Here is a 22958-nt window from a genome sequence, read left to right as displayed (position 1 = left end):
GGGCACGGGTCATCAGTGTAAATCTCCGGACGCGTAAGAATGAGGTGGCTGGAATATAGTGAGAAACTCTATGGTGGCTGGTGACTTGTATGTTTCTCATTAGCATCATCATCAGTCGCAGCAACCTATTCTACGTCCATATGCCACTGCAGGGCGAAGACCATTCGCATGACCCCATTGCAACATTCCTGTCGAGAATGCTATGTCACGCTGATAACGCGCATGCGATTAGAAGACGATTATTGTTGTGGGACAAGACAAGCACCAAAGGGTGCAAACTTTTTTAAGAGTTTAAGAATTACTATAGTACCAAAGAGTCAAATGCTGGGATGCGGTAGTAACAGATCATCCATGCATGTACTTATGAGCACGCTATATATATATATATATATATATATATATATATATATATATATATATATATATATATATATATATATATATATATATATATACTATAAACAACGTTTATAGTACCTATAAACGTTGTTCATCCGACTATCTACTATACGAATGTGTGCAGCCATGAGTGAGTGAGTGAATAAACTTTATTGTAGGTCCGGCGAGGACGCGAACTCGTCGCGCACCCGGCTAGTCCCACGTCGGGACCGGCAGGTCTAGCCCACCGGCCCGGTCGCGGGCATGCTCTGAGCAGCTCTATCTTGTTCAGAAGCTATAAGACCAATCGGCTCACGCATACGAAATCTATCTGCCTATACTTGGGTGGCTAGTGAAGCTGCAGACACATGGTAATTGAGGATATAATTAAGAGACGAACAAATGTCATTTCGTTTACAGCATTGATGACACAATTTTCAGTATACCGTATCGGAACCATTTCTGTTAAAATCAAGAAAAGTTCTGTCTTTGAGCCATATACAGAAAAATTGATTAAAAACAGAATAATCTCTGTTTCTCCCATTGAAAAAAGAAATTTTCTGAAGTAAATAGAGATTCTTTTGTTTGTTTTGTCAATTTTTTTTTACGGTGTAGCCTTGTAACTAGGACTTAAGAGATAACGTAAATCTGTCACGAGGACATAGAGAGACAAAGCCTCTGGGAGGACAACTTTATATAGGTTTGAGCAAGAAAAAAAAAAAAAAGGTTTAAACACAATATTTTGGGATATCCTTCTTTTTTTCGCTTGAAAGTTGAAGTATCGATTGCGATAGCAAATTATTAGACAGATATACAGAGTAAGGATAATAGTTTTACCAGCCGCATAGACATGTAAATATTCGCTTAACGGCAATTGAACACACAGCGCACACGAAGCTATCAGCCTTCGGCGCTACTCCGTAGCCACCACGCTCAGATCGCGGCATGCGCTGCCGTCGCCGGAGTGAAAAAAACACCTCCCGATTCTGACAGTTGTGAGCGGTGGACAACGTGATTGAGGATTTTGCGACGTTTACGCCAACGATATATGTGTTGAGTTCTGTGGGCAACCAAAGACGACGTGTGTAATTACTGTAATACTGTATTGAAATATAGTCTGCCAATGCCGACAGACTATTTCAAGCAATAAATAAGTTTGAATCTGTTCATTTTGGCGCTGTTTGTTCATTGGACTTTCGGATAATTCGACTAAAACGCGGTCCCGCAAGGGATCGAATTTAACGGGACGACTACATGTACTTGCCTTGTAATTCATGTTTATCTCCCTACCCTCGTGTCTTGCGCATACGCCAACTTATGTCTCATAAATTATGTTTTGCTAGTCTTCAGCACTGCACGTGGGGCACTCCGCATTATAACACATTTGATTTCACACCCGTGCTCTCATTCGCTAATGCGAACAATTCAAAAATACTTAATACCACAAAAAAGAAAAGAAAGAGTACGATAAATAAAAAGCGTGGACGACGAATGGTCGCTACTATCATCGTACCACACTACATAATATAGATGCAACTAGTTGCAACGAGAAAAGTAGAGTAAAAAGACGCCAGAGCAAGATTGCACATGAAGAGACTAAAAGACCACAGACAAATGCGCGCGCCATCTTTTGTTAATAAATACAAATGTTTTTCATCATTTTTTTGTAATTTTTATCGTTTTTTGTTGTGTTTTTTTCTCACAAGTAACGCAGCGACTGTTAAATTTTAAATATTGATACCAACTTGGGCTTAGAATTGCCTAGAATGCATACATGCTGTGACACTCACCCCTAATTTTGTGCTCTACGGTTTCAGTGCGGATCGCAGACAACCGGGTGGCCGGGCTTACGCATGGCATGTTCATTCTATGAGTTAATAATTAGTCTGAGAGCGCGATGATGGTTTATGCGTTCCCACTGTTCACCCAAGCCGCTCGTTAAAGTTACCCAGGTGAGAGCACGACACGCTTGATCATTAATGTTTGGAATATGCGTTAACGGCGAAGCCGGAGATGCTGCCTGCTAGACTGCTATCGTAAGGCTTAGGAACAAGTCGGGTACCGTTAAGATTGTCTGTGCTGTTCGCGCTGTAGTTATCCCCTCTTTCAGAACGATGTAGAAACTACTACGATGTATCGAAATTAATTTCAAGAGAATGGACTGGTGGGCTAGTTGGTACTGCATAACTAGAGGCAAAGCGCAAGAAAGGCACGTAGGACAACAGAAGGGAACGAAGGTGCGCTGTGTCTTCGTTCCCTTCTGTTGTCCTGCGTGCCTTGTTTGTGCTTCGCCTCAAGTTAATTTGTTAGCGACTTCCGTTATCGGCAGTGGACGTATCCGTGCGAATTCGACTTAGCTCGTGCTTTATTGTCAGTCTGTAAAGGCATCTTCAAGCGTTCTGTTCTGAAAGCACGTCTGTGGACACTCAGAACGCCAGGTTGACTGATGCGTGTCTTCGCATTGGTCTTCGTTACGCTCTGCCAAATCATTGAGTATTCGAACGATTGTTGTCGGAAAACAGATTGGGTTGCTCCTGCGTTAGAAGCGCGTTGTTTGCTTTCCGTGGAAAACCACCAACTTGCGTATACCAACTTGCGTATCGTTTCGTTAAAACGCTGAACGGCATTGTGTGCGTTAGGTGAAAGGGAAAATATGAAGACGATAGGATAATGCTGGCATATGCGAGCATGTTGTCGTCGTCTTCCGCTGCGTACTACACATTTGTTCTTTTGCATCACGCTTTCACAAGTTCCTAATGTTCTAAAGGCTGATTTAAATGTAACATTGCCAAGGTTTAACTGTGCAGGTTTTAGCGTTTTCTTGCTCACGTCTCATTGTTGCGCATTGTCCTTTGTAACAGTTTTCGGCACTGCGCAATACCGGTGACACGGCGACTCTCGATCGCGATCGAAAGTGCGCAGTGTGACATGTAACTGATGGCCCCAAAGCCCGGTCGGGATCGAATTTCTCGATCTCGATTGGCCCCCCCCATCCATAGCTTACGCAAATGTGCCAATCGCTATGGAGAAATTTGAACCCGGTCGAGCACGGTCAGCTATTTGCAGTTATAACTTTTAGCACTTTTGGTGGTTCACTGTGCTTTTGGCATGTCAGAGCCTGTTGACGATGCATGTTAACATCTCACATGCATAATTATATTCCAGTGCCCAAGTGGCATTGTCGGAAGCGAGTGCCACTTGTGCGCACAATACTTGAACAAGTCTTATTTCCCTTATAGAGGAAAGGTTATTGCACTAAAAGCCACTTTTTTGTACCGTGACACAGTGCAGAAAATTCATATACATAGTGTGAGATAGATGAGGATATTCAATGGGTCTGATTTTTTGTTATTCACATTGATATGAAATGGGAGGAAGTGAAGCCGGAGAAAGCATAGGGTAAATTCATTGTTAAGTTTAATTGAAATGTAGAAACAATAAGGGGAGGAAGGGGAATGAAAGCGGACAAAATTCGACATAGCATGGAGTCTGCTCACTGACGACACACAATGCTTGATATGCACAGATAGCTTGTGTAGTAAAAATCAAGTGACACAAAAATATTATATGAACAAACATATTGTAATACATAACGTACTAGCATCTCGTGTGATACATGCCTAAGTTCACATGTGCGACAAGTACACAGTGAAATGTGTACTACCATGTATTTTTTTACTTGTAGAAACTACCGCATGCCTGTTTCATGTAAAAGGCTGGTGCCTAGAAAGTATGAATGTTGGGAAATGTAAGCAAACTTAATTTCACTAAACTTGGTTTTGAAATACCGACCTGTTTTCATGGACTTTATTGTAATGTAATGACAGCAAAAGTACTGATGTCGTAAGCACTTACTGAAGTCTTGTAGCAACAAGGTGAAATGTGATGACATCGCTTATCCAAACACAGATAAGAGTGCTGTGTGTGCAGCTTCCGTCGATAACAGGAATGGGTATAGCACGCCAGCAGTATCATATCATGATGTCATCACACGTCGACCTCCCGAGTGCTGAAACTTGTTTGTATAAACAATAATGTAAATTATTTATGACTCTTCCTCCTAGTGGTGTTCTTTTATAGGGTCTCTAGGACTTGTGAAGCCATGTCATGTCAGCGCTCCTTTAGTATATGCTACAGTGGACTAGGGTAACAAATTCGGATTGACCTGTGTCTGCTCTGAGGTTAGACGTTCTGCTCAAGTCTTTATGATTATGACATAATCAGTGCAAGCAGTGGTAGCTTCTCTAGTGTTACTGCTCTTTTTGTGGCCATATTGTAGTTGGCCTGTTTCTATAGTGATTTCTCATTCAGGGTATTATTATGGACATGGGTAAAATGCAGGTTTATTTTCTGCCTTGTAACTCTTATCTAGTGCAGTAGTTCGCCCAGGTTCTTGTGAACCATGTATATGGCCCACTAGTCTTAGAGCAAAGGCAAAGTGGTGACAGTGGTTCTTTTGAATTGTACGAGTACAGACACTTTACTGTTACGTAGCCTTAACGACGAAACTAATCTGCAGTATACTCAATGATCCTCTTGGAATTGCACGAGTTCATTCACTTTGTGATTATTATAGCCTTGAAGAGGTGACTATTCTGTGAGATAGACTTACTATTTGTGTGGGCGGTCTCTTTGTATTGTAACTTGTGATTTGCAAAACCTTCGTATGTCTAAAAACTTCACTAGTCATTTGTGCTACACTTGGAATGGCCTGGCCATGTGGTTTCACTCATCAAAAGTATTTCATTTTCAATTTAAAATTACATACTTTAGAAAAATCTGCTTTTGGTGCACTCCTGACATGCACAATTGGCTACATAGTGCCTGAAGTGAATATGGGAATATAACTTTTTGACTTGTCATTTCCTTGCATCAAAAGGCCCAGCAACATGCTGGGAAAAGCTTGTTGAACAGCTATTTTGTCTTCTTTGTAGATGAGACATGACCTGAAAGAGCGATGCAATGATCGTTGGTTAAAAATATAGTGTGCAATTTGCGTTGGCATGATATTGTGAGTACTGTGGGAAAAAAACTACAGCACTATGTTTTAAACCTGTTTTAAGTATCGCACAGCCGCGGGTGAGGTGTTGCAATCATGGGAACTATGCACCAATATGCCGAGCACTTTGATGTGCCAATGACTGCCTTGCTGATGCTGTTGTAACCATAAAAGTGATGCCATGGCCTCTGAGATCAGACTTCGTGCTGCCTAAGCAGGCTTGGCAACCGTGGCACGCTGATTTCCGCTAATGCCCTGCTGCCATTGGTGTCACCATATGATGTTATGGGAAAGGGAAATATCGCATCTAGAGCTGCGAAAACTTGAGTTGAGAGTAATCCTCACTTTGTATGTATTTTGGAATTTTTGCTGACCGATAACTTGGGTTTGTGTGTGTTAATTATCATGATTCCTTTTGTGCTTTATACTTTCATATGCTGAGAAAATGGATCTAGAACAAATCCGGTGGCTTGAAAAAACAAAGCATTGCAGGGCTCCTTTAAGGGACAGTTCAAACCTTCTAGACACCAAGAAAAACACTGGCAAGGGCAAAAGCTTCATAAATAATTTCCAATAATAATTGCTTCTACAAATTGGTTTCGGTAATGGTGCCCAAATGGCAGATGCGTCAATGTTTTGATACGCTGACTCATTCCATTCCAGTGATTGCTTTGGCTGCCACACACGAGCAAAGCCGGCAAAAATGCATGCAGTACTGTTTTTTTTAATGAGCAACACCATCAATAGCTAACCTTTTTCATACATGACAACAGCAAATTTTGTTCCGTGTCATGACGTCGCAGTACTGTCACATGATGTTGGGTCTGACACTGACACCAACTTTAGTGTCAAATTAATATATCTAATAATATACCTCTAGTAATATATACTATACATGTACCTCGCTCTGATATCTATTCAAACGTGTTACGTCAAGTGCATATATTATCGCTGTTGCAGTTTCGTTTTGTGATCAAGCCACCCGTATGAAATTTTGAATTGGCAAGTGCAGGTTTTCTTTCTATGACCTCTCCTTGCTATATGATTCATAAAACCCTTGGCTATTACATCAATGCACCTTGTGTTTCCCAACCTTCATACATGCGAAGTGTGAATACGAAGCTAAGGACTAAATTATTAATTAAGCACTTTCACGTGTGAGAAGCGTCTAATTGGGTTTCTGCAACTCGCAAAATATGTCGGTACTCATTTAATCCTTTTCTGTTAAAGCGAAGCCATCTAAAACTGGTCAGGCGTTCCAAGCACACGCACCACCTCTTAAGTCATTTTGCAGCGCCGCATTAGTTCCTGCAGTGATCATGGAGAGGCACTCCACGCACTTCAGGTTGTTTTGAGCAGGATAAAAGCCAACGTCCACAAGGATAGGCACAAGGTCCTAGGAGGACATGTTAACCGCGTGTTCAGCTGTCATTGTGCAAGTTTGTGTGCACTGAACGAGCTGTCCTGATGTTTCTTTTTTTTTAGAGCGGAGCTTTTTTTTTGCCAAACTCCCTGTAGTTTGGCATGGCTGGTCAGTATTTTGTTTCCCACTGAGTAAACTGGACCAATCCTGAACATGGTGTAATTGAAACTGGGCGGATCCCGGAGGCAGTGCAATCAAACATGGCGGCTTTGTAGCCCGATCCCAGCACAGTCCATGTGTGTCTTTTGCAAGAGTTTTAATGTGGTTTCTGGCGCTAACTGATCCTAAAAGCTGTGCACTCCTGATAAGTGTGATGTGGTTATCGCAATGTAGTCACTAAGCTGTAGCATGTGGATTTAGCCACATTGCCTCTTGCTCCGGGTTTGGCGTCAGTGTCTCGCTGAGTCGATGTTGAAGGGGCGAGGCATGTCTCCCACACAGCTGTAGCACTGGTAAATGCTTACACAAGTTGTGAAGTACACTTGCTCTTTGCACAGCATTTAATTGAAACGATTTGAGAAAGCTTCGCTGTACATTGAATCAAACAAGTGCTTTGGACCGCCAGTAATTTTCTTGCTGCGTCTTGTTTACGCAGGCGTGGCGTTCCCTCTTTTTGTCTTCGATGTGTGTGCACCGTCTGGCGGCTTCCGTCGCAGCAGGGCCACTGTGAAACGACGTCGACGAAGGACATGTTCTTCCCGTCTCGCTCGTCGCGCGACAATATGTGGCATGAGGCAAGGAAGCAGGAGCGCAAGATACGGGGCATGCTTGTCGACCTCAAGAAGCGGGCCGAGCGCCGGAAGGAGTTTTACGAGCGAATTGTGAGTGCCTCTGCCTATATTTATTTTGTAGGGACAAAGATGTCCCCCAGTGAAAGATGTAAAAGAAGGCCATGGCATTGGTTTTGGTGCTTGTGCTCACCCCTTTTGAGTGTTTACCAAACTGCTGTCATCACAGTTTAAGAATATTGTTAGAGGGAACACCGGTGTTAGTATATGGGAGCTGTAAGCATGGTGGTTTGGTACATGGATAGTACATTGACAAGGCTCATGTATACAGTGCTCAAAAATTGAAATGTGAACAGCAGTGAATGTCTTTTATGCATAGTTACATGGAATTGCGATGGGCTATCGCTCTGTGGCTGATTTCTAAGCATGAAGTAGCCCGAAATGTACATTTTGGAGTCTGAATTGAAATGTGAACAGCAGTGAATGTCTTTTATGCATAGTTACATGGAATTGCGATGGGCTATCGCTCTGTGGCTGATTTCTAAGCATGAAGTAGCCCGAAATGTACATTTTGGAGTCTGAATTAAACCGTAATTACAAGTGCAGGTGAACTTCTAAGTGAAAGAACATATTTAAGTAGTTTTAGAACAAATGTAGGTGAACTCGGAAGTGAAACAAGGCATTGAAGTGGTTTCGGAACTGTTCCTTGTTTCACTTTTTGGGCACTGTACTTTGTGTAGGTGATATTGACTGGCGGAGATGAATGGGGCCATATTAATCCATTTCGCCGAAAGCATTGCATTGAAGTACACACTGTGTTTCATAGAATAGGTATATGTGCAATTGTTTCCTATGCCAACCTATGTACTTCTGTAGATAGGTTGGCAGGATTAAATCATCCACACTCACTCACCAATATTTTTTTCAGGAAACGCACTTACACTTAGCAGCACTCATACTCGCATACACATAACACATACATATATACTAACTGTGAAATGAATGACCTACATCCACTCACACTTACCGATACTCACACAGTCGTACTCGCACACACACTCGTATACACATACATATATACTAACTGTGAAATGAATGTGAGTGGGTATGAGTACACAGAGGAACGAGTATGCCACCCTGTGCTTTTGTACGTAAAAATACGATCCGGGACTTTCCTGAATGCTCTTGTAGAAGCAAGACCCGGCCCAGTTCCTTCAGCTTCATGGGCGGCGTTGCAAGATACACATCGACCTGGCAATTGCGCAAGCTGCTGACAGCCCAGTCACTATGTAAGTCATCAAAGAACCAATTGCCCCATACTGGCCCGTGTACTGGACAGTGGCAGGCATGCTCGTCCAGTGTTGCACTTGTTCATGCAGACTTTCAAGCAGCTACTTAGGCGCCTAATAACGTAGGAATATCGGCTGGTTGGTTGACCATACTGGTGCAGGAACAGTGTGAAAGGCATGTGTGTAGAAAGGGCAGATGTAAATCGAAGCAGGGGCAATGTTCTTAATTTTTCTTTTATTTTAGTCTGTCTTACTCCAGTTGTCTACTCTTGTAACGTTTCTACTTTGAACTGAGGCGCATGCTACAATGCACATCAAAATCTAATCACTGTTCCAACGTCAGAGTATGTTACCATGTAAGCTTTCGGCATTTGATAACCCTTCAAGTGGCAGTAGGGAGTCTGCTGAAAAATTACTGTAAAAGCTGAAAGAATGTTTCCTTCTAACCTGCATGTTTGTTGGCGTGCTGATACCTTTGACCACCACCGATGTTGACATGAAGCAAGGGGTGGCTTCCTTTTGCTAGTTCCCACTGTAGCCACTAGTTGTTGATGAATACTTGTGCGACTGCAGGATGCCATGGCAGGGAAATCGGGACGTGATGATCGACCGATTTGATGTCCGCGCCCACCTGGACACAATACCAGAGTTCAAGCACTCTGATGATGGCCCAGAGTAAGCCTGCACCTTTGCTTTCCCATGGTGGCAGTCATGTATAACTAACTTGAGTGAAGGCTTACTGAGGCAAAGCTAGTGACTAGTCAAACCTTGTATATAACGAATGATTGAATATAGTATACTACAGTCAATCCTTGACGTTGCAGATGTGGATATAACAAAATGTTAGATATTATGAGGTACAGTTGAATCTTGTCGTAAGAATATGGATATAATGAATTATCGGATATGATGAAGTAAAGCTAAAATTTGGCTTGCCATAGCTTTCAATGTTTATTCCATTGCTACAGTGAACCCGGTACAACCTCAGTTGTAGTGAAGTGAATATTTGATCATTCAGCATTATGATGGCAAAAATGCCAAAAATACTCAAGAAGACTAACTCGGAACTGCACATTCTGGAAATGCATATGTGTTATGTCACGTGGCTTGGTTTGACTCGCAGCTGGCAAGCCATCGTGCTGATCTCCTGCAATCACATAGGTCACAGAGTTGCGTATTTACGATGATGCAGAGTGCATTTGTAGTAATTTGGTGTAGTCCACATGCCACATGGCACACGGCCCACGGGCCATCAATAAACGACAGCAAGCCCTTTTCTGGCCCTTTGGAAGGGTTGTGCTTTTGCAAGTTCGATGCGTAGATGCATGATGCACAATTTCTTTTGCATAATTCTGATTGCATATATTTTTGGCTGCCATCAGGGTGTATAGACTTCCAATGAAATTAGGTGTAACGAAGGTATTTTAATGTCAGGTGGGACATTATTACAAGGCTTGCAAGGGTAATTGTCACATTTGTTACCATTTGGGACATTCACATTGGCGTGCCCATCTTCAAAACAGGCTGACCGAAGAGCAAAAGGAAGAAGAGAGGCAGATCAACTATGAGCGCTATCGCACGCTTGTTCAGAATGATTTCCTAGGAGGTAAGCCACCAGTTATATACCTTGCTCCTGAGTTGTGTTGGACTTAGGGGTGATCAAAATTTAACCTGTGTAAAATGACACGACACCACAGATATAGGTGTGCCAGCCCCATCACTGGTGTCTAGAAATGCATGATTGCTGACTCTTCAATATATGTGCATATTTTTGGGTGTAATCTTCCCAAAGTAACAATTTTGGCCGTCAGTCTTGGTGTACATTTTATATTACTTTGTGTGCTTGGTATTTTCTCATCAGAAGTGTCACCTTTGAGTGCTTAGTATTTTCCTGTTGGAAGTGTTATGTATGTCTGTGTCCATAATGTTAACGATGGGAGAGCAGTAGAACAGGGATAGAGGAAGAGATTAATTATAATTGTCAGGTTGCATTTAAATCGAGCAAATATGGTCTGTTCCCTTTGTTGAGCATTCTTTGCCCCTTACTTTTCTGTCGGGAAGGTGTGAGATGCTCAGAAACACATGGTATCTTGACAGGAAAGTACTAAAGACTCAGTGTTCAGAAAAGCGCATGCAGGGTGAAGACAGTAACTGTTACATAGCTAGGTTAAACCCTAAAGGGTGTACTGTCGTTTCATCAATACCTAGCCGTGACATTGAAGGATGGGACAAGATTGAGCAGAAAACAATGCCGCCTGATGCCCGATTTAAAGGGAACACGAAAACAACCATTGAATCAGTTCAGATCGATAAAGTATTTTTTAGGACTCTGTTCTCAGTAGTTCCTCAGCAAGAGGTCGTCTATATTACAATACATTGAAGGTGGAACTTTCATACCAATTTTGTGCCGAAACTCTGGTACCAGTTAATATGACATTACGGATTTCAAAGTATTTGCTTTTATTGGAGCCATTGTGGTGTATTCAAAGTTTTCAAAACTTGCCAAGTTCAGTAGTTACTGAATAAATTAACTAAACAACTAGTTTACTAAACAAATTAACTAGTCCACAGCAGACACCATCAAAGTCAATCATGTCACAGCAAGCTGGCGCAGGAACTTTGAGACGGCGCCCTCGCCAGTCTATCGTTTTTGCAGCTTTGTTTGGCCAGTGATGCCTTCTCTTGTGGTACGAGCAACATTTTGAGGATTGTAGAAGTGCAATTTATTAATCAGGCTTGACTTGTCTTCTTCTTTTAACGTCCCTTTAACAAGAGGTCCACCGTCCGGTACAACAGTTTCCTCGAGTTTCTGTCGCACATGCCTTCTACGTGTGAAACCGTGACCCCCTTCTCTGCATGTCGTGTGATTGTGCAGTGTCAGAGGACAAGTTCTTGCATCAGATCTTCTTGGAGGAACGCTATGGCCCTGTCGGGAAGCCTGTTGGCACCACGGAGGAGGAAAAAAAAAAGTGTGTCTCGTTTCGTTGACTTTGCGCAACGCCGCGTTGGCTGTGACGACTGTGGCGCCCTGCTGCTGGGGGGCTAGGTTGTGGGTTTGAATTCCGGTAGTGAAGAATGCATTCTATTTCAGTTAGAGATGCTTGTGTGCATGAGCTGAGGAACTGTTTGTTCGTAAATCTTTACAGGATGAAACTTGGATTTTTGGTGATGTTTGACGGGCCAATTTCACTAATTGTGATGACTTCTCTGTTTTAAATCATGATATCTCTAGTTGTACTACTGATGCCGTAAATCGTTGTTTAAAGGATTAACATTTGCAAGGCAGAACTGTTTCTGAGATAGATTACTTTTTCTGAATTGCCACAAAGAAATTGCAATCGTAAAAGGGTTTTTGTATGTTGGTCCGATGGCATTGGTCCTGAATGACACGAAAGTCATTTTTGTTTTTGTTGCACACACTCTAAATTCCACATTGTTGTTGGCAGGAAAGGCACTTCCATGCCAAGAACACATATCTTTTAATACCTTGAGAATGGCATATTGTACATCAAAATGAATAAAGAAATACATCAGAATTCAGATATTAAATGAGGTTTCGTAAATGTGTAATCACAAATAAAATAAGATCAATGTTTTTAAGGGTATTGTCTCCCTTAAAAGACTCAGTTTTTGTAGTGACGATACTGGGAAAGTCATCATCGCAAGTATCTTTGATATTGTATCAAGTTAGTGTTTTAAACAGTGTGAAGCTTGCTTCCGCATGCAAAATGTTGATTTTGCTGTTATATTCGAATGTCATTTAATATTTTAAAGCTTGTGCGGTTGTGAACTACTGAATGATGTTAGGGTGACTTTCATGGCAGTATCTAGCCTACCCACCATCATATGTGTAACATTTTATTTGGTGCATGTTGGTTTTCTCTGGTAGCTATACTACCAACGCAGATTCAGATGTGAACAGTGGATGAATTTGGTGGTTTTTGTACAGCATAGTAAAAAAAAAGGGGGGGGGGGAGCAGGAGGATTTGTGGTAAACTCTGATGTGTCACTAGTGACATTTGTGACACATCAGCGCTTTTCAGTTGGTCATGTGTTACCCAAACTCTGATGTGTCACCAGTGACATTCATGGCACAAACACCTTTTTTGACACGTCAGAGTTCGACACGTAAGTACCAATGCTAATGTGCCACCAGTGACATTTGTGACAAGTCAGAGTGGGGGTGTCATCAGTGACAGTTCTAGCAAATGAGCACTTTCATGATGCGTCAGAGTTGGTCATGTCACGACCAACTCTGATGCATCACCAGCGTTCGTGGCACAAGCACCTTTGCGACATTCCAACCGTCTTTGTCTAGTGCTCTTTATTGCTGCTGCTTCAGTCAGTCAGTCAGTTCCGTGGCAACTTTTACTGATGTTACAGTTTTCAGTCTTATAAATCTGAGGCACTCATCTGTAGACTTATGTGTTGTAATGAGTGAATGAACTCGTTGTTTGTCCAGGCTTGCTGAGAAGAAGGCGGCGATTGGCTACACGTATGAGGACAGCACACCTGCTCCCTCGACGTCGTCCAATCAGAATGATGAGCCAGAAGAGGAAGAAGATAAAGAGGACCTCAGTGATATTGATCTTGGTGCGATTACTAGTTATCTTTTGTGACCTGGCTAGATTAAGGCTTGCATTGGGGCTAGTTAGAGTAGCATTATTTGGATACGGCCCTGCAGAGGTATAATAAACACACAACGAGAACACAAATGAGGAAATGCTAGCATTCATGTTCGTGTTCTACTTGTGTGTCTGTTATACCTCTGCTGGACTGTGTCCCAATAAGGCTAGGTAAAGTTCTGTATAAATTGTCAGCTCCTTACATCACTGTCCTCTTGTATGTACGTGCGCAGACGATAGTCAGTTTCTTCTGGAAGTAAGTATTATCAAAATTTGAGAACAGATTTTCACTTACTTCAGCCTGTTTATGAAACTTTGTCAATGGATATACACAGTAACAGTAGGAAGAAGTGCACTGATCCAAACACTCTTCTTGATTGACGTCGTCTCAGCTATTGGCTAATAGCAACTGCATGTGCGAATCTACAGTAAATGTGCGGAAAAGAGTGAGGAGCAGGCTTCTGTTGAAAGGAGAGCATTTAGGAGAAAGTTGACCTCGCGCTTCACTTGCGAACTCCATGCACTGCGCATGACTGCAAAACATGGCTGAAATGTTTACAGCAGCATATGCTATCCATGGACTGTCTTTTAACCAAGCCCGAGAGGGGTTCAGGACCCCTTTAAAACAAAAACAGAGTCTTAGTAGGCTGATCAGCTAGTAACACTGTTGGCAGAAGCTGCAGTTACGATGATTCAGCTGCTGCCATGAATATTTTTATTGTGTTTGTTATTTCATGATGTTAAGCCCATAATTTGATTTCAAGTGTCATGACCTTCTGCAGCTATTGCATTTTGCTGTGCTTTTAGCACAAGGGTGCCGGCTCGGTTCCAAATGTGTCGGCAGCTGTATTTTGACGGGGGGGGGGGTGAACTGTGAAAATGCTTGTTTAGACTTTGATGCACATAATAAAATCGCAGCTGGTCGAATTTATTCAACTGCTACTACAGTGGTTATGCATAACCCAGCTGTTATGTGGTATGTAAAATTGGGGCAATTAGCCAATTGTTTATTCTCTTTTCTTTTACCAGATGTGACTGTTGACGTGAACGAACTCACCATTGAGCAGGCACGGGAGATGAACGACCAGTCGCACGCCTATGGCATGGAGTCCACGGATTTCATTTCGTAAGTGACACTGCTGCTTTTTTAGGTGGTAAAATCACATTCGTTGCCTTGATGTGACAGCACTACAGCAAAACCTCATTAATTGGACCCTTATTAATTTGGAAAATCAGATAATTTGAACTCGTCCTCTGTGAAATGAAATGAAATGAAATGAAACTCTCGTTAATTTGAACGTATGTGGCCGCACATCGGTTATTGTACAACTCTCGGCAAGCTCGGCAGGTGCGGAGTGCCGCAAATGTGTAACGCAAAAGAGCAAAAACAGCGTTAGCGTCTACCGAAACGAAGCGGTGGAGTTACATCGCCATAGTCATCAGTGGAAATCGTACGTGAATGACGGCAGCACCAGAACGCTTCGTGCCTATTTGTGCCTTTAAAAGCCTTTATTCTTGCATTTACTGCTGCACCTAGCACCTCGGTCGCCTGCCTTCATGATTGCATGGTCGCCATGATCGCGTTGATAGCGACTCCGGTTTTGTCCGCAATGGTTGCCAGAAACTAGTTTCATTTTTACTCGGTGCAAAGCTGTCGAGGATGAAGAGCACCGTCTACATCGCAATGGGTGGTGACCTGGCAACACTGGCGAAAAAGAATCTGGATGTGCGCGCGGTAGTGAAAAGCATCTCGGATTAAGACACGCGGCCTGGCCGCGCTGTGAAGGAAGTCACGAGGCCTTCGCTGCTGCGAGCGATAATCAGTCGCGAGATGAGAATCTCAGCTTCCGCACTGCAATTGTGCAAAATAGAAACAGGATTTGCTGAGTCATTCGGTAAATAAAAGTGTGTTGATGTAGTATGCATATGTTTACTGTTTTCTTGATACCCTCAATAGTTCGACATATGGTTAATTAGGACATTTTTTTTTTGGTCCCCTGAAATCCGAATTAACAAGGTTTCACTGTAGTTGGCAGTAGTATTATACTGTTTTGTTTGGGCCTCTCTGGAGTGCTTGTCTGGTGAAATACTTTGTTAATGGAGATTTAGCAGTTTTTGACTGCAATTTGAACATTTGATTTGAAACTCAGTCTTTAACAAGCTTAGGTCAGGGTGCCCCTGTTACGTACACTTGGGTAGGTTAGGTCGCTGATATTATAGCTGACACCAAGGTGACCTAGAGCAGTTACGCAGCTCATGTGATGTGTAAGGGCAGGTAACTGGTGGTCAGTTCGATTAACAAAATAGGTGCCAAGGGAAGGGTAGTGCAGTAGAGAATGGCTGAAGGAGTAACTGGTAAGTGGATTAGGGGAATTGCGGGCATGAGTGGAGTCTGCTGACACGGAACTGTGGATTGACTGGTGATTGCTGGAGAGGGCTTTCAACCCACCGCAGACTTCATGTGGCTGATGATGATGGAGTCTCTGGTTATCTGACATTTTTTTTTTGTTAGAGTACTGCTAGCTGCTCTGTGGAGGTCCTCAGCTCAATTAGTTCTCTTGGTCGGCCAATGAAGTGTTCTGAAAATGCTGCTCTGGAGGTGGTACTCCGAAACTTCTGTAGTTTTCTGTTGTCCATGTTAGCTGGAGTTTGCATTTTATTGCAATTGTCTTGTTGTTGTCGGTGTTTTTGTGAAGGTACCTTCACCTGGACAAGGAGGAGCAGGAAAGACTGAAGCAAGCTAGGGAGCTCGAAGAAGAGAAAGCCATGTACTCGGTGAGGCACCGTGGGAGTTTTCATGGGACAAATTGTGCTCCTGCGGGTGTTAGACAGTTCGGCCTAGCGGTGCGACTGCTCTGTTTTCTAGCTTGAGTTTTTGGAAAGGCTGAAAGCAGTTAATTTTTTTAAATAATTAGATTGGTCCTGTCGAGTGTGCAGTAAATGCCCATTAACCTGAAGTTGTAGAAACCTGGAAAAAGGATTTAAAGTTAAGTGTTGTTTCGAGATAAGCAAAATCGCGAAAATTGAGTCCCGTTCGCTGCACATAGACCACGTGAAGCCTTTTCAAAATGACACCAGTAATATTCTCTGTCACTTTCATGTGTGTCGGCACTCGACACATCAGCATTTATGCACAGTGGTGTTGCTGGCACTATGCCAAAATAGCATGCTAGGCACAGAGTTGAGACGATTGATCCTAATGCAGTATTTGAAGCCAGTCATCCGAGCATAACTGCTTCCAGGCATCCAAAAGGCGATGCTGCTACTTTCTGCAGTGTAATGAATTACGGACAAATTCACTTCAATAACTGAAACTCAGCTGTGGAAGAGTGCAATTGTCGCCGAACCTTCAGCAGATGCCCACGAGTGGCGTGGTATTTACGTCTCGCCCTCGTGCCAACCTGATAAGCATGATAAGCGAGCATTCTCATCAAGCTGCAATCTCATGCTGGCTGGCTTTTGACTGCCACACGTTGGCTGTTCCTTCTTATGGCTAGAACGCAAACATTTGAATCGCCAAATAATGGAATGGGGCACCACATTTCATTGTTGCATTGTCATCTGTGTGTGCTGTAGGCACAAGAATGCAGTACCAACAAGACTAATACAGTCTAACCATATTATAACGAAGTCTCTTCTGACACAATACTTTGTCATATCAGATATTTGTTATAAGCACTCATTACATGCTGATATCAACAAGAAACATGTTGGATTTTCTTTGTTATATTCAATAATTTACTATATCTGTGTTTGTTATATTGAGATTGGACTGTAGTGCTCCACTCTCATCATCATTACGTGGCAGTTGTAGGTGTAGCCTGTTGCGACATGCTGCTATTGAATTTAACTCTTAGTCACAATGGTTGCAGGGTCGGAAGTCGCGCCGGGAGAGGCGGGCTCTGCGAGAGAAGAAACTCAAGAATCGTAAGGTCACCAGCCCACCAAGGTCGGTTTGGAATTTTTTCGCCGTCTTTCTCTCAAGGTTTAGTTTTTTTTTTCCCCTGTGCATGTGGAGCACAAAAAGAAATTCCCTCATAAAATTGTCGACGCACACGGATGCATGTGCATTAATTGTTGTTGACACGTGTCTCCTTCATTTCTTGCAGCTATGCAGCCAGAGCCAGCCCAACGTACAAGCCGTTCAGGTAGGGACTTGCACTACCGACAGAGAAATGTGATTACGAAGGATAAAACTTTGAATGGCGCATTGATAGCCAGCTAATTGATTGGGTCCTCTAGTTGTCCTCGAATACCTCCGATTCTAAGCACCCAAAAAATCTTGTATATTTTTCAAGTGATTTACACAGAAATGCAAATTACTGGTAATCAGATAGGCAAATAGGTGTTAGTACTTGTTGAACAGTGGTGACTGAAGTGTTAGACTCCATAACTGCTCAAAACTCTGTAAAGAGTTAGTGCTCCCTTTACCAAAGAGCTTAAATGCACATTTTATACAAGCACTAGCTGGTGTGGGGTGTTTGGAGAATTGCATATCTGTCTTGCACATCGTACTGTCAGGTGCTCTTGCACCATCTACTGTGGGGCTGTTGAAATGCTGGTACAGTCGCCGACCGTTTATTCGGACCTCACGGGGACTGCGGAGATGTCCGAATAAACAGGTGTCCGAAAAAGCAGATTAAGAAAAAAAAATGAAATCCTTTATTTCCACGCACTTATTCGGGCTCGGCAGTAGGCTTGAAGAAATCGTGAGTGCGCCGTTGCACGCTGTCCCGTTTACGCGCAATCAGATAAGCCTGAATCTCGGAGAGGGTCGTACGGTCACTATAGGCAGCTGAAAGCAGTCACTGCTTGTGCACGCTCCGCATGCGACGGCAGCGTAGCACATGGTGCGTCATCTTCCGACTCGGAGTCATCGTCCGGCGGAGCAGCAGAAACCTGACGAACGATCTCGCCGTCGTCGAGTTCTGCGCATGTCAGTACAGCAGTGTCAGCACTTGTGAAACTGTCAAATGAGACGGTGTCCGGAATCACAATGCAACCACTGCGCAGGTCTCGGCAGAATATTTTCCGCGTCAGTAGGGAGCACATCGGAAGGCGACAAATCATAGGCCTCCCGGCACCCGCTTGCCGGCATTCCCCAGCGCAGTCTGCGCGGGCACTGTCGGCGCCATTAGACACTTGACGCGTTGTTTCCGTACGCCACGTTGGATCACCGAAACCTCGACACAGCACACAACGCAAACACCACCGTGCCGACACCAGTCGCACAAACGAAAAACGTGCTACTCGCAGCGTCGTGCGCGAAAGAAAGAAATCAGCTGCTGGATTGTCTTGACATGGCTTACTAAGCTGAAACCGGAACTACTGTACGACCACTCTATCGAACAAGGCAGAAAAGATGATGATGAGCGGGGATCTCCAGTAGCGCCACTTCGTGGGGCAGCAAGGAGGCTCCGTTCAAAACAAAAATGGCGTTCAGCAAGTCGAACTATGCGCCGCGGTCAGAGTTGGTGCATGATGCCCTCGAACGAGTTGGCTCAAGAAGTGTCCGAAAAATCAGACGAGGGGTTGCAGAGCGTCCGAACTTTCGGCAGTTGTTATACATTATGGTCTATGGGGAGAATGGCGGTGCCGCGAAGCTGACCGAATAATCGGGCATGTCCGAATTTTTGGAGTCCGGAAAATCGGTCGGCGACTGTATTTAGAAAAACTACCCAATTACCAGCCCAAAGGGCTTACTCTCACTGGGGTAATAGGATGAACAAAATCTACATCTCCAATGGTTGCTTCAGTGTAAGGTTCCACTGTCCAGCTAATCGCTGTGAGATTGATTCCGGTGTTCGCTGCCAGCCAATCAGATGGGCGCTGAAGCTGTGCCTGAATACACTGCATTCATGCCAATATGTTACACACACACAGTCGTGCTGTGTAAACTCAACTCGCTCATCTCGCTGACAAGGGTGGGCAGAAAGTGTGCCCGCAAACAATGGCAGTGCTCGCGTGACGCAGAACTTTAGGCGAGTGGTATTGCTCACTTGTCGACGTGACAGCACAAACAAGTGTGTACTAAGCCTGAAGGGCACCTAAACAACCTCCGACATTTTTAACGCACTTTAAATAAACACGCATTGTGTACAAGATGCTGTGACGATCATGTGCATGAATTCATCAAGGTAAAAGCTGTGGATTGGCCAACCGATGAGGAACGAGAGCCAGGGGGTTGAGAGCTGGCTGTGTGTTCTGAGAACAGAGATGGGTGCTCGTCCATTGTGTGCCATTGTTCATTCCTTGAAGCTTCTAGTCAGTCGACGTCACACGGAGGACGATCGGGGGTGGACAGAGGTGGAGCAAATCTTTTGGTCTCATGTGTTGCTCTGCTGACGTGAGATGTAGTTTTTGCTGTATGGCACATACTTGGTAAGACTGAGCATATAGAAGTATATATGGCAAAGAGAAGAAAGTGCCCATGATAAAGGTAGTGAAAATGATAAGCTGCCGTGGCCACAGTGTCGTTTATTGAGCCCCAGTAACTTTCCTATTATGGCATCGTTTAGGAAAATTCTCATGGCTGTATGTTGTTTGATTTACTACGCTGGTATATCGAACAAAAGATGATGAAAAGGACACGGGAACGTGTGCACAATTTACTGAGTGATGTAACAACTAGCTCTCAGTGGAAGCCTTATTGGCTCTATGTTCATTGTAGACGTGCACAGCTGTCGCTGTATAACAAAATTTCGAGCTGAGAATGATTTAGTAGCCCTTTAAAGGGCCCCTCACCAGGTCTGGCCGTTTTGAGCTGACAAGCGCAGGGCATACAAGGCGTGACAATGATCGTGGCTGCAAAGTAGTACATTGCTACGCCCCGCAGAAAGGTCTGAAATTTCAAACGAAATGCTGTTTTCCCTTCTCCTCACGGCCACCGTGCTCCAAGCCGGAGGATGACGTACATGCGTTAGTGCGCCTATGTACACATGTTTTTACTGTGACGTTGCTTGAGGTAACACAAGACTTCGAGAACTATTCAAGCCAACATCTGTTATTTGTGTAATATGTTGCTAGAGTCGACAAATTAAAGCTTAGAGAAATAATAAAACACCCAAACCGAATGTCTGCATGTTTTTTTTTTTTTACTTCGCACCGCAGCAAGAGAGATCTACTTCCGTTTCATCTGCTTGATCCCACGTCGTGCAGTCGCGCACGCAGACACTGAAACTATGTCATTTTCTTCCGTGTTCCAGCGCGGGATCATGCTCTGTGATCCGCTTGTATCCGCCTCGGTGTTCGTGTAGCACTGACTTATGCCGCTAGTCAGGTGTGCTCGGGTGCTGCGCGAAACAAGACAATCACAACAGCTCGCGTGCGATGCCGTCAGCGGAAATGCGCCGCGCCGTAAAAAAGCGAGAGAGAAATATAATGAAGGCGGGGCTCGTGATGTATGTCAGGCAATCCTCGAGGTTTGCTGTGGGAGAATGCGGGGAAGGAATTTCACTTGCCGAGGCTAGACTGGGCAAGTGGAGAGAGTCTCACTTGGCAGTGGAGCTCGCCTCCTGAAATATGGGTTCATGGCTCTGAAATAATTCTATCTCGGCTATTAATGAGCTGATTTGAAAAATTTTTGCGGCAGAACGCTCCTTGAGAACACGTAACAACTTCCACCTTATAACCAAAATTTGCTATGGGGCCTGGTGAGGAGCCCTTTAAGGGCTCTGTCAAAGTGTTCTCAGTGTTATTCACATTTGCGAATATAGCCAAGTGAAGGTTTCGTTGCAAGTGGTCTTGAAGGCTTCTGCATACTTTCCACTTTACTGAGTCACTTGGAATTGCCAAAAATATTTTTTTCTTTTCTTTTGGTCTCCTCAGAGCCCAGTCAAGTTCCCGGTCACGATCTAGATCTCCCCAGAACATGGGTGAGATCACCTTCATCACAAGCTTTGGTGATGAAGGGTCCGACGACGATGATGGCGCCGCCAAGAAAGGCCATGCGAAAGCTGGCGGACCTTCAACAGCTGGTGCCGGCGGTGGAACTTCGTCGTCGGGAAGCAGGGCTGCCGCAGCGTCCTCCAGGTGTGACGGTGGTCGTGGAAGTGGCGGCTTCTCCAGGCGAAGGTCACGAGACCGTTCGAGGTTAGGAAGGTCCGTTTGGGCTTGACTTGTTCGGTTGCTAAGGGGTTTACGGAGTGGAGCATCATGTGGGGCTGTACTTTGTTTTGTACTAAGCAGGCAATGTTGCGTAAGCCACACAAGTACAGTAATACCTCGTTAACTCGAACTCGCACATCTAGAAAAATTGGCTAAGTTAAAATTTTCCGCGGCACCGAACCATTTCCCATACGTGCCATGTATTTATTGCCCTTTATCTCGGAAGTATTTTTGGGCCAAATTGCGGATATCTCGAAATCTTGTCTGAGAGTGGAACAACTTTACCGCCAGAATGTTAACACGCTTCGCATGAGGCTGCTGCGCCTGCCACAAAGCGGACGTTTCCCCCGAATGCCAAGTTGAACCTAGTGGCATAACAACTTTGTCAAGCAACCATGTGGCATGTCATGTGATGGGATTGACGTGCGTAGTGGCAGCACGCATTTGACACACGTTTGACGCTGTTCGTTTTGTTTGCTTTATGGAACGCATGTGATTTGCCGTCAGAGGTTTGATTTCCGTTTTAATTACATTCTAAGCAACGCATGCGGCATGGACTTACTGAAGCCGAAATCGCTGGGACGGCTACAGATGAAGGGGTTGACAACGATGGAAGGACATAGAGAGGTGCCTACATCAGCTAAAACAAGAAACATGCTTCGCTTGCTGTGAAATAAAGTTGAGTGCAGCGGCGGTAACGATCGGCTCATGCGATGTTTGAAGCAGCTCGAGGATGCCTTTCTAGGTCCAAGTGCTACCACAAAGCAGACCAGCCTTACGCAGTTTTCCTGTGCTGAATAAAATGGCAGTGCCGCAAAATGGAGGTGGTTGATATCTCTGGTATGTTTTTCTTTCTTTGAAACCTTTACGAAGAGGCAGTTTAGAAGCTCTTGTTGAAAAGCTGGTCAGTAGTTGGGAATTTTTTAGAAAGAACTCGAATTTTCGCTGCAACTTCCGCAACATTACTTGTCTAGAAAATCCACTTATCTCGAAAATTTTTTCCGGTTTTTACTACTTCAAGTTAACGAGGTATTACTGTAGCGTGGTCATAAATGTTTTACTCTGCGTGTTTTGCAGTGCTGTTATTTTCACTTTTCTGTGCGTCCCACGATTTCTGCTGAATAACCACTTCATATACTCGTATTACACCTGGAACTAGCTGATGTAAGGGTTACACCAAATCACTTATTATTGTGCTTCTTTGTGCCACTAGTATGCCATGTGTGGCGCTTTTGGCCGTTAGCGCAAGTGTGTGGAGGCTGGTGGTCGCAGAAACATGTCAGTCCTCTTGCTCTATGGTAAATAGGTTCAGATCTGTGACCCCTTCCATGTAATAATTATGCCATATCTTGTGACGCAAAGGGATGAGTGTTAATTTGAATTGCTGTAAAATTCCGAGCAAGCGTCCCC

The 22958-nt window shown here is 43.9% G+C and overlaps 1 protein-coding gene across 3 annotated transcripts in view; it reads left to right on the top strand.

The window, feature by feature from the left end:
* The first annotated feature begins 2177 nt into the window (after positions 1-2177).
* LOC126533178 (uncharacterized) overlaps positions 2178-22958 on the top strand; it is a 55926-nt gene continuing 35145 nt past the window's right edge. The window contains exons 1-12 of one of the 3 annotated variants that reach the window (XM_050180447.3): positions 2178-2330; positions 7396-7621; positions 8720-8817; positions 9391-9492; positions 10341-10423; positions 11693-11786; positions 13280-13410; positions 14472-14568; positions 16139-16217; positions 17315-17391; positions 17552-17590; positions 21270-21542. In XM_050180447.3, the coding sequence (XP_050036404.1) occupies positions 7490-7621; positions 8720-8817; positions 9391-9492; positions 10341-10423; positions 11693-11786; positions 13280-13410; positions 14472-14568; positions 16139-16217; positions 17315-17391; positions 17552-17590; positions 21270-21542 (1205 nt within the window). In that variant the 5' untranslated portion in view covers positions 2178-2330; positions 7396-7489. The remainder of the gene's footprint in view (positions 2331-7395; positions 7622-8719; positions 8818-9390; positions 9493-10340; positions 10424-11692; positions 11787-13279; positions 13411-14471; positions 14569-16138; positions 16218-17314; positions 17392-17551; positions 17591-21269; positions 21543-22958) is intronic. The other 2 variants (XM_055071882.2, XM_050180446.3) reach the window with 2 other exon arrangements.

The sequence above is a fragment of the Dermacentor andersoni genome, chromosome 7 (genome assembly GCF_023375885.2).
Source record: "Dermacentor andersoni chromosome 7, qqDerAnde1_hic_scaffold, whole genome shotgun sequence".
In the NCBI taxonomy this organism is placed as follows: Eukaryota; Metazoa; Arthropoda; class Arachnida; order Ixodida; family Ixodidae; genus Dermacentor; species Dermacentor andersoni.
Note: the sequence above shows the minus strand (reverse complement) of the source record. Positions and strands in the feature narration are given on the sequence as shown.